The sequence below is a fragment of the Motacilla alba genome, chromosome 27 (genome assembly GCF_015832195.1).
Source record: "Motacilla alba alba isolate MOTALB_02 chromosome 27, Motacilla_alba_V1.0_pri, whole genome shotgun sequence".
Classification (NCBI taxonomy): domain Eukaryota; kingdom Metazoa; phylum Chordata; class Aves; order Passeriformes; family Motacillidae; genus Motacilla; species Motacilla alba.
In genome coordinates, this window is record NC_052042.1 from 1,343,399 (window position 1) to 1,355,687 (window position 12,289).

At 46.4% G+C, this 12,289-nt stretch overlaps 1 protein-coding gene across 13 annotated transcripts in view; it reads right to left on the reverse strand.

The window, feature by feature from the left end:
- GPATCH8 (G-patch domain containing 8) overlaps positions 1-12,289 on the reverse strand; it is a 56,224-nt gene that overhangs the window by 36,643 nt on the left and 7,292 nt on the right. For 7 of the 13 annotated variants that reach the window (XM_038162875.1, XM_038162873.1, XM_038162876.1 and 4 more), the window contains exon 2: positions 3,601-3,675. Coding sequence is in view for 6 of the 13 variants with exons in the window: in XM_038162870.1 (XP_038018798.1) it covers positions 3,601-3,675 (75 nt within the window). In the remaining 7 variants the exon portion in view is untranslated. Of the gene's footprint in view, positions 1-30; positions 3,676-12,289 lie in introns of all 13 variants that reach the window. The other 6 variants (XM_038162869.1, XM_038162868.1, XM_038162866.1 and 3 more) reach the window with 4 other exon arrangements.

The window sequence follows — 12,289 nt, forward strand, 5'->3', positions numbered from 1 at the left end:
AAGTGGGTGATTCCCAGTCTGGCCTCCAACCTGCAGCGGTGACGGCGTGGGTCCACCCCTGACACTGCCTGCACGGGGCCAGGGCTGCTTCTTGGGGGCTCTAAGGGCTGTCTCCTACTCCATCTGCACTGCTGGGATGAGGAAAACCAGGAATTCACAGCAAAGAGACTCAATAAACAAGTAGAGATAAGGAATTAATGTGGAGAAAATCTGGATTCTATTAAAGCTGCAATAATTTGTGACTTCCCATTCAAGTACCTGAACTCAGTGCACTCAAAATGCCCCAAAACAAATGCATGCAGCTTCTTGAGTTTAGAAAAAAAGGTGAAGTGCTCTGATTTTTCAAGGACACCAGTGATTGCACTGACATGAACAGCCAGTTTAAGTGCACTATCTTTCCAAGCACAAGAAAAAATGTTACTTGTGGGGGGGAAAAAAAAATATCAGTCTTTGTAGCTCTGAAGAGTCCATTGATATGAAATACTTTCTTCAATTTAGTAATGGAAAACAACTGGCACTCGTTCAGGCCACGTCCATCCCTAGCTTCTGGCAGCTCTGTTTTCCATAAATGTACTCTGGTTAGAGTTGCATGTTTCAGAGCAGACATCTTTGGCTTAAATGAGCTGCACACAGCAGGATTTCCACAGGAACAACAACACCAGTAGGCTAATTGAGGACACGTTTCAACATTGTAATGATCTGTAGACTCCCAAACCTATTTTTCCAGCCACCTTTGAGTTGCATGCTGTAGCAGTACAGTCAGCACCTCTCAACAGATAATGCTGCAGAGATGGATGTCACATCAGTGGGGACTGTCACAGGGACATGGCACAGGAAACACTCCCCCCATCTCCAAACACCTGCAGGCTTTGGAGCACCTTCCTGTCACTAAGATGTGGGAAGCTGCAAGGAACACATTTATGAGAATACACTAAATCCACTCTTTGTTCTGAAGAATGATATTTGAACTGGGAAGCACTTTGATCTGCCACAGTCAGAAACACAGGGTGTTCATCACCCAAACTGCTTCCATACCATGAAGCACAGGCTCACTCATGACTCTGAGCAGATTGCTTGGAAAAGGCCAGTTGGATTGCTAACAAAGAACTAGTTAAGGATTAAACCCCAATTTGTTAATATTGAAAATACTTAGATGTGTGGTAGTTCTAAAACATCAATTTGCCTTTGCTCCTTCCCCTTCAATTTTGGTTCTGGGTGAACAAACAGCATAAAATAGAAGGAAAAAAAAAGCAAAAAGAGCAGAATGAATCTTCCTTTCCTGGTGAAATATCTTGCAGGAGAGGTACCCCACTGAATTCTGCCAAGAAAACTGTCCCTTCTGGTAATGTGTGTAATTTGCCAATTCAAAGAGCACATCACTGATCATTAAAAGTGTGGAAGCAAAATCACCTCCACAGGTGTCAGGAAACACAACAAAGTAATTCCTGCTTCCCAAATGGGGAATTAAGGAATCAACGATGTATTTTTACAAAGACCATGTGAAACCTCAGAAGTGACCAGTTTGTTTCTGACTGCAGTCTCTGACATCACCCTTGCTCAGACCAAAACCCCCCTCTGGGCAGCAGCCACAGCTTTGAAATCCTGGGATGGACACTGGCACAGCTGTCCTGAGAAGCACTGGAGTCACCATCCTTGGAAAAGTTCACAGGCCATGGATGTGGCATTGGGGGACATGGGTTAGGGGTGACCTTGGCAGTGCTGTGGGATTGGCAGGACTCAATGAGCTTAGAGGGCTTTTCCAACCTTAATGATTCTGTGATTCTCTTATTTCAGACAAAAGAAGAGTGGAACAAACTTGAGTTTAAAGAACAATTAGAGGTTTTAACTCTTTCTCTTCACAAAATAAGCCATTCTCTTGTCCTCTTCATCCAACTGTTTTCAATTAGGTTGAACTGTACCTACCAAGGAGTTGTAAAGATTAAAATGTCCTGACATTTGGACAGTGAGAGACAAGAATAAAATATTAAAGCCATAATCTAATTTATTTTTTCTGCTGCAGTTCAGCATTAACCAAACTGCACAAAGCATTACTCCTATGGAGGATGAGATCTGCACAGTGAGCCCGTGTGGGCCCAGGGTACCTGCTCATGCTTTACACACTTCCATAGGCATCGTTCCCTCTGGATCACCAGAGATTTAATCTGTGACCTCTTCTATTCCTCTCTTTGGAGAGAGGAATTCCTCACTTCTGGAAAATCAGGTAACCAGTCTAGTCTGTAAGCAGCATTTGAATGATTTTGAAATGCTAATTTCCAGTGTGGCCCAGAGTAGGCTACCAACCCGTATTTCCCATTATATTTCCATCCAGCTTAGCGTTTTAATTCAAATCCCCGTGTCCCAAGGTAAGGCTGAAGTATTCAGGAGAAGAGTGAATACCAATTCCCATCTCTGCAGCATTATCTCATGCGTCATCAATTACTGCCATGCCTAAATCTAGCATCATGCCAGCACATTAAGACAGTAGGTACTATATGCAGTGTTCACTGGACCAGAAGAACAGAAATAAGAAGGGGAAAGGAAACCCTAGAGAAGAAATTAAAAAAGGCAGACCGTGCAATACAAACCAGATCATGGCTGCTTAGCTAATATGGGCCAACTGCTGCGGAAGAAAAACGTCGAACACCCCAAGTTGTGTAAATTTTTGGTAAACATCTAACACGCACACAAACACACACGACACCGACCTACACACCAACAAAAATATATAGTGGGCTTTGGCTAACACTGGTTCTTCTAGGGGCTGATTAACGTGGAGAAACTTTAACAGAACTTCAACTAATAGGCAAAATAAACACTCGACAAGTACTTTCTTAACAAAAATCTAGACTTAATCAGAACACCACTAAGTGTTCCTTGATTATTCACTACATGTTTTCCTGTTTCTGAACGAAACTGCAATGAAACTTAGCTAAAGCTAAATGCCAAATGTGGGTCCAGTTTAGGCTGAACAAGCTGCTGTGCCTAAAACCAGCAAAAGGTGCTTTGCAAAGAGAAAAATTAAAAAGCTCCAAGAAGATTAAAAAATCAAAACTAAACAAAACCTACTTTTCCCCCATTTTACAGCAGGAGTCTTCACACCTAGCTCAGGGTAAAGCAATTTTAGAGAAAGGCTCAGGGCAGCTTCAGCTCCATGGGGAAGGACTGCTGGACTAACACTGATCCCTCTCTCCATACCGCCAGGTGTCATTCTAACACTTTAAACACACTGGTACTTTTCCAAAAATATAAACTAAAAAGGATCAAAATGTATTTCACTATACTATTCCATCAGGTTCACATTTAAATTAAACTGATTCTTCAAAGAAAAGTATAAAACCTTAAAATAAATATCTATGAATAAATGCATTATTTTAAATAATTCCTGAAATATCATGTTGAACTCAAATTTCAAGTTTTAGTTTTAGGACTACTTCAAGATTAAATCCCAGGCCCACTTAAGGTCAGCATGCAGTTTACCACCAATTACCCCTCACTGCCAACAAGGTGCCCACTGCTCTCAGATTTGACTGCATTCACATCAAGGACCATCCGACACGGCCGAATTCCGGGGGGAACGGTGCTGGTCGGGGGGGGCCTTACCGATTCGATGGGCTTGTCTAGAGACGCCTGCTCTATCTCCAGGTGCCCCTCTTCATACTGATCAAAGTGATTGCCCTGCAAGAGAAAACCAGGCTCAGCTCCACAGAACACACTTCCAACAGTTCAGTGTCCAGACAGGTTCGGGTAAAGTGTTACAGTTCATACTGTTTTGATAACAAATGAATTTATTAAATACAGGCTCAATTCAGTGTATCAGCTGTAAGGACAAAAAACCCCTAAAAAATATGTCAATTTGATGACAATAATAAACTATTAAAGTTGGCAAAATACCAAACATTTACAATGACAATACTTCTGTATTTTTTTTCCTTAGAAAGTCCATGAAAACACTGAGCACAAGCACCAGTGCCAGCATGGAAACCACAGGTGACAAGGAGCAGCAGGAATGGATGTCCCCACCACTAGAAAGCTTTCCCTGCACCAGGAATTTGCTTGAGGGATACATGTGATTTCACACACCTTAAGCCAACAAAACTTCACAGTGGTACCAAAGGAAACCTGTCCCTGTGCCCACAGTGTTGGTCCACGGTGTGGAGCAGCCCTTCCTACAAATGTGAACAGTGATATGTCCGTGGAAGTGATCCCCCAACACACCACACAGCCTTATTCCCAACCTGAAGCAGCCCCCCCGCCAGCCGGCCACCATCTCCCTTGGAAAAACTGCATCTTCCCACGTTTTGGGGAGAATACTGAGCACGTAGGTTCCTGAGCCAGGACAATGGCAATCTCTGATCCCCAGAACAAGTGTTGGTGCTGGAACACCAACAGTGAAGGGCCATTTCAGGAAAAGCAAACACCTCCACTGCAGCTCTGCCATCATCTGAGGTTTCTGAAACCTCAAATTCCTGAGATTTCAAACACGGTGAACCACTTTTGGCTGTTCAATAGGTCCATGATGCAACACATCCACCGTCACTGGCACAGACCTGGAAAGGAAACACTCGGACTTTCCAGTTGCAAACTTGGAAGCAAAAGAAGTGAGATTCCTGCAGCTGGGACGAGGCCAAAAGCCACTGAAGGGGGTGGTTTCAGTGGGCCCTCCTACATTCCCAGGCCCCGCTCAGTGTCACAGGAACTCCAGGAGGTACCAAGCCTTGGCTGCCGGCCCCCACTCCCCCCTCAGGCCCTGCAGTACCACTGGAACCTCTGGCTGCTCTGTGCACAGCAAACCCCTGGCAGGTTCTATTTGCATCCCAGCTCCACAATCCCTTGGAGCAGGAACCCACAACACTGCTGCCAAGAGAAACATGTTGTCACCCTCCTCCTTCCACCAATACCAACTCTTCCTTCTGAAAGAATTTTAATGGAAGCCAGCACCCGAAAGAGCAAACTGCAGTTGTAACAGACCGACGGCTGGAATACTACAAGCCAGGCACCAGCCTCCAAAAATCCTCTGGAAGGAGTGTTGCTTTGCAGCAACGCGAATCTTCAAGGGAACATCTTGACTAAAACCTGGTACCAAGAGAGGGTGCTTTGATGCTGGTGCCCCAACTTCCAGCCCATCTATCATCTGCAGGCCCTGGTGGTAAATTCACCCTGGCCATGCTGTGCTCCCAGGCATCGTCTTTCCCATGGCCTCTCCAGAGCAAATCTGGGGTTTAATCTGCAGGCAGCAATCCACTCCCACTCTTTTCTTTTTTGGACAGCCTTCAAGGAGCAAGCCGAAGGCAAACTTACTATGCACAAGCAGTCGTTGAGCTGCTTTGGAAGGCTAACAACACTCAGAGACAGTGTGGTGTGGATGCACAGACTTTGTGAGGAGTCCAGCAGCCCACACCAAAAACCTGCCTCAGTGGCTGGGGGATACCCCAGCCTCCCAAAATACAGCGCACAAAGGAACCTGAACAGTCAGGAGTGCACGTGCTGCCAACACTGGCAAAAACACATTGCTAAACTTCATCTATTAAAACATTAAACTCACATAATGTTTAGTTAACCAACAGCTGAAACCCTCTGAGCACGAACCCAGACAAGTCCGAGTGCCTCCTTTCACCTGCTGCCTGCAGGTAGCTCAGCACACACCACTGAATTACCTGGAATAGTTAAATATTCCTGCCCACTCCCCAGCTCCTCTGGTGGGCTGCCTGCCAAGGCACTGGAACCTGTTTTTACGCAGGCAAGGGTCAATCCCAGTTCGAGGGCAGCACGCCTTGCTGCTCTGAGGCTTCACGAGTCACTTCTTCGGTGCTTGAAAGAACATCTCCTCCCTGAAACTGGGCAAAAGGCTGAGCACTCCCTGTGCCATGGCCAGAGAATCACAGAGCAAACAAAGCCTTTATCTCTCAGTTCTAGTGATCCCACCACTACCCACTCCATGTATTTTGGGGGTTATTTTATATATTCATATTCTTTGGGGTTTATTATGTACTTGATTTCTACTTGTTCCTGGTCCAAACAGCTGCAATACTAAAACTGGAGCTTTCCAGAGAGGCAGGTGCTGCCTGTCTCTGTAAGTCCTGGCCATAAAAAGGCCATGGAGCACAGGGAACAGGCCCCGCGGGAATGCTGCCCACCTGCTCCTGGGTCAGGAGGGTGTTTCAGGCTTGGAAATTCAAGGCTTCAAAATAACAAAGTGTCCAAACAGAGCCAAAATCAATACTCATCACAGAGACTGCTCTTTATTTATCAATATTTAGAATAAATCATAAAGGGAGAATTCCCTTCCACCATAAAGCAGCTCATCCTGGCAAAAAGCAAGCAGACAATCCAATGGTTATTGCGAGGTTGGATTTATGGGGGTTCAGGCCAGTGATGTTCAATCAGGTAAGAGAAAAATGGTTCCATGGCTATGGCCACAACAATGCTGTTTGCCTTCATGGGGATCCCAGGCCCTTTGGAGCTGGAAACAGCACAGTCTGTCCTTTTGCTGCTTCATCCCTGGAACTGGCTAAGGAACAGTCAGGAGGAATTCCATCTGTTTCCCTCTTTTCCAATCCTACAATCCGGTGCTTTGAATGGATCCATAAAACATTTCTGTTTTGCTGTACCTTAAGACAATGAATCAGAAGAACACAAAATACTTGAACACTTAAATCCAACAATTAATTAAACCCTAAATGCTGGATCTGTTGAGAATACATTTCTGGCAAACACAAACCCCAAGCACTGACCACGTTTCAGTATGATTTTGTAGTGTGTCTTCTGCAGACTTAAGAGATGCTTTCCACTTCAGAGGAAACCTTTATGTGAAGGGAAGGATTCAACCTCTTGGAATCAACCTCATGGATACCAGGACGTGAAATAACAGCTGCATTAAACCCAGCACTACTCAAAATCTATTCGCACACCTTCTTCCTGTATGACTTACAGAGATGCAGTAAATTCCCAGCCCTGGGAGCTAATGGCAAAGCTTCCACGATTGCTCCTGTGGACAAGGAGCACTCCCACTCATCCTCTCCCCCTCCATTTCACAGCTGCTTGTATCAGGGGTTCTCACTTCTGCTTTGTGAAACAAGATGTGTTGCACAGTCCCTTTCTCACAGACACTTCTCCATCCACCCTGGAACAGCAGAGCGAGTAAGATGAGAGGCTTCCACTTAAACACCATTTATTGCTCTTTGTGCTACACTGAGTGCTCCGACACTGGTGCTTCCCTATAACCACACTGAAATTCAATATATTTTCCTACTTCATGAGAAGCAAGGACAAGCCTCCAGCATGCAAACACTCCTCATTACACACCACACACACCACTTGGCTTCCTTGTGCATTCTTCTCCAGGAGCCAACATGTTTGTGCCCTGTAATTTTTGTGTAATATCATCTGAACTTTGGCTCTCTGCGCACTCTGGTTACTCACAGTCACATGTTCTCTGCTCTCTCCTCCACTTTCCCATTGTTTGATCTTTGCTCCAAGCTCTTGGCCAAACCTTCTTAGAGCCCTCACACACTGAATACGGCATTTGAAAAATCAACCAACAAAAGCTGCCCCCATGCAGGATTTCAACTCTTGTTCTCCCTTTTTTGGACTGTAAATACTTCGGAGCCCTGGCCCAGCAAATGCCATTTTGTCCCAGATCACACCCAGTGGAGTTACTGCATTTCCTGGGACAATTCAAGTTAACAGTTACGGGGAAGAGCATTGCTGCTTCCTTCCTATTTACAAGGTCCCAAACATTGTGGCAGTGAAAGTAAACCCAGTCAGCATCATAAAAAAAAGTTTAAGAAACTTAATTACACTTTCATCCCAAAATCCTTAGTGGCAAGAACTGTTGCCAATAAACCACTCAATGCAAGTGAAATGAATTGTTGATTAAAGCCCATTTATCACAGTTTAGCACCACAGAATTCACTTTCACTCTCTCCTCTATATGAAGCACCTCTTCAGAAAGGTGGGGTACCGCAAAGCCACACAGAAATCACTGAGAGGGGGAGCCTTTTAAAATCTTCACAATGACAAGCAGAAGACAATAGACTCTCTCCTTCCCTCGCACACCCCAAAGGGTGTATCCAAAACCAGAGCTGGGTCATGAGCACTGCCTGCATTTCTAAGTCACCTAAAGCACCACCAACACAATGACAAAATAAGGATGAGTCACTTCAACTGCTCCAGGCCCATTAGACCTCCCTGGATATTAATTACTGGACTGCCCCGTGCAATCCGCGCGAGCACGAAGCGCATTGAGATGTCAGCATACAGAACACATTCCATATCGTGCCCATTCCTGATGCAATGAGTGGTTTCTTTGATGAACAGCCCTAAGTTACCCATGTATTATTCCCAAAGAAAATGTGGCAGTCTCCAGGCCAGCAGCTGGGCCGGAGCTGGGGACACGGAGCTCCCAGGACACAAAGGAGCAGGACAATGGGAGCGCAGGGGACACATTCAGGACCCTTCCCCTCAGCTGTCCCCGGGCTCCAGCAGAGCCCTGTCGCACCAGCCTGGTGTTATTAGCACCAGAGAGGATAAGGCGAGTTATTAACCCAACACAAGTCAGATTGCAAGAGCCTAGGATTGGAAAACGCTGCCTGCTCCAACCACAAGGGACAACGCCTTCAACGCTGCGAGCGGAGCAAAATAGGAAAAGATTCTGGCATAAAACCCGGCGGCTCTGCCTGGGAGCATTAAAGCAGGGCTGGCTGGGGAGGGAATGGGCAGAATGCAGCTGCTGAGACGTCACAGCAGAAACAATCTATTTACGTCCCTCCTGGATTGCAGGACTGGCTCAGGAAGGCACTCAGAAATGCTGCTTCGTGAGACCACGCCAATAACAATCTGAAGAAAGCAATTTTGCAGAAAAGCCTTACTATACTCACTGTTATTATTTCTTAAATGCACTGGAAAAGAGCACAGCATGATCATGACTGCTTAACTGCACTCGAAAAGAGTGCAGTGTGCTCCTTAAGATATTCAAAATTTAGTTTTACGCTAGGAGAGTACCAGAAAAAGACTCAAAAAAAATCACATTTATATTGCATTTACCTTAGAAAATGGAATTTTAAAACACTAAAGCAAATCAGCAACACTTTTTCATATTCTATTTATGCATCAATTCAATCAATAAACCTTAAACTCCAAAAATGTTACATCAAGCTATACAATTCAGGGTTGTTGCCCACAAGTAGCACTTGAAAGCATTTAACCAAGCCCACTCCCCACTCCCAAAAGCCCTGCAGGCATCAGGCTGAGAACAGCAGCTGAGACACAGGAACATCCAAAAAGATAAATGAGTCCCCCCCAAAAAAGGCTATTTTCTAGTGTGGATAAAGGCAGGGCAGGCCACGTGAGCTGCAGATCCCAGAATGTTTTGGTCCGGCGGCTGGGAAGCACAGCTGACATTTCCTGCTGCCCTCCCGGGACGGCTCAGCACAGATGCAAGGTCTGAGCACAGGGAACTGGAGCAGCATCTGAGCACAAGGGAGCAAATGCCATCTTGCCAAATTCTCCCTCTCTGCACACACACAGCACGCCCATGGATCAGAGGAAAAAACCCTCTGGTTCCAGAAGTGAATATCCTGTTAAATTGAAATTTTCTTTTTTAAAGGAGATGGAGCTGTTACAAAATCTTTAGACGGATAAGGCACCCTCATATCCATCCACTTTTCCCAAAGCTGGCTCCCAGCACTCTTGCCAACATCCCACATCCAGGACACATGGGTGAATGCCACCTGTCCAGCACCAGCACAGGGGCCACGAGGCCCAGGACTCGCTCTGCTAAACCCTGACTGAGCACCAGCCTCTTGCCTGACCCAAACATCAGGAATTTCAGCAAACCACCACGGACACTCGTCTCATGTTGTATTCCGTTCTCTTTTGACAAACCTCTCCAGCTCAGGCAGCTGTTTCCAGACATGCTGGTTTCACTTCCCTGCACCTGGCCTGAGGGTGAGACACCCACGACCTGCAGTGGCACACGTGGGACAGGCAGGATAAAAACTCATTCCAGGCATAGATGAGATACAAGAGGTACAAGTGCCAAGGTCTGCCAGTGCTCTGACTGATCTGTGGGGCTCTATCACCAACATCACCTCACAGCACGTTTCAGCCAAGACCAGTGGGAGAAGGAAGGTGTTTAAACCCAAATGCAGCTCCCCATGACTGACTGCTGTGTTTTTTACACACAATCAAAATATAACGGGTTTCTAATACCTCTGCAAGATCCACACCTCCCTACGCAGGCCAACTGCAGATCACGGTAGTAATTCATGCTGCCCTTTGCAGCTCAGCAGGGCCTGATGACTCTATACCATGGAAGGGCTCCAAAACGTAATTGATGCAGACAACCATGTTGGTGTTTAGAAATCCATCCAAAGAACTCAAAAACAACTCCAGGAAAGCGTGGCTTACAGCGTTTTTGAATATTCATTATGCACCCAGAAAAAAATACATTTTTAAGACCAACATGCACCTAGGAGGTGGCTCCATCCAATCCTGGAAACTTTCTTGGATAATTATAAAGGCCACAAGGGTTCTCAAAGCTATAAAAAGCAATACAAAAGCAACTTTGTACTGGCACCTGAAAAGCCTTTGTTAATGCTTCCCAGAACAAAATCATCCTTTTTCCTGTTGTTCCCTGCAGTGTCTTTACAGACACACACACACAAAAAAAATCACAGATTCTTTCCTAGCAACGCAGAGGTGAAGCATTCCCAAACAACACGTTCTCACTGCCCTCCACACGCTAGGAATTGCTTTCCCAGACCTTTCCCTGGAATACAAATGGGAAGTATGGACATGGCACATCTGCACACCCCCAGAAACAGCTGAATATTTACAGTCAACATCTTGTGAAAGCTGCAGCAAAACCTCATTTTCAGCAGACACACACATCAATTATTCTGAGAGTACTTAACAGGAAAATCCTCTCAAGTCAATACAACAAAAGCAATCACTTGAGACTTGGAGATGAATTTAAATTGGCAAGGTTTGAAAGAAGCACCTTGGAACTGCGCATTGAGAAGCTGATGGCACCTTTTGTTTACCAAACCAAAAATTAATTTTGACAAAACTCTTCCTGCTAAGTCCAAAAACACTGAAAACCCATTCAGCAGAACACATTTAAGACTAGTCACAGGTCAAGCGGTTTAAACCAGGAATATGTGTATATAAATACCCACTTAGAGCTGTCGAAACAAAAACATGTTCTACAGTTCAGAGATAAACAGCTTGCACCACACAAGGAGTAGGAACCAGAGGCAGGTCTCTGCTTTGCATACTTTGGCACCAAACAAGAACAATTTCATGCCTTTCAGATTCCTTCTGCTGCACCAACACCAGCTGTGGATCTGTTCCAGCACATGAGGGATGCTCTGCAGCCCTTCAGCAAGCTCCACCCAAGAGCCAGCACCAGCCTTACTCACCCAATTCTCTCTTTGCCATGTTTAATGTGCCTTGATGCAGAAGCTGCTGCAGCTTCTAGCACCCACATCTTCATGGCTAACCAGGACCTTCAAACAACCAAAGAACCATGGAAGGGGTTGGGTGGGGAAGGACCTTCAAGATGATCTTGTTCCATCCCCTGCAGGAGATAGTCTTCCACTATCCCAGGCTGCTCCACCCGGCCTTGGACATTTCCAAGGACGGGGCAGCCTCAGCTTCTCTGGGTAACCTGTTCCAGTGCCCCACAGGGAGGAATTCCCTCCCAAACACCCATCCTACCCTGCTCTTTGTCAGTGGGAATACATTTCCCCTTGTCCTGTCCCTCTGTCCCTTGTCCCAAGTCCCTCTCCAGATCTCCTGAAGCCCCTTTAGGCCCTGCAAGGGGCTCTGAGCTCTCCCCGGAGCTTCTCTTCTCCAGATGAACACGCCCAGCTCTCCCAGCCTGGCTCCAGAGGGGCTCCAGCCCTCAGAGCAGCTCCGTGGCCTCCTCTGGACTCATTCCAGCAGCTCCACGGCCTTCCTGTGTTGGGGACCCCAGGGCTGGAGGCAGCTCTGCAGGTGGGGTCTCACCTGAGCAGGGCAGAATTCCCCCCTCAGCTGCTGCCCACGGTTGGTTCCTGGGCTGCCAGCACACATGGCTGAGTCACTGAACTTCTCAGCAGCAACCCCTCTGTTCTTCCCCTCAGAGCTGCTTTCAACCCATTCTCCCCAGCCAGGATTTGTGCTTGGAACTGACCTGACCCGAGCGCAGGACTGTGCACTTGCCTTTGCTGAACTCCATGAGGTTCACACGGACCGACCCCTCCAGCCTGTGCAGGTCCCTCTGGATGCCACCCCTTCCCTCCTGTGG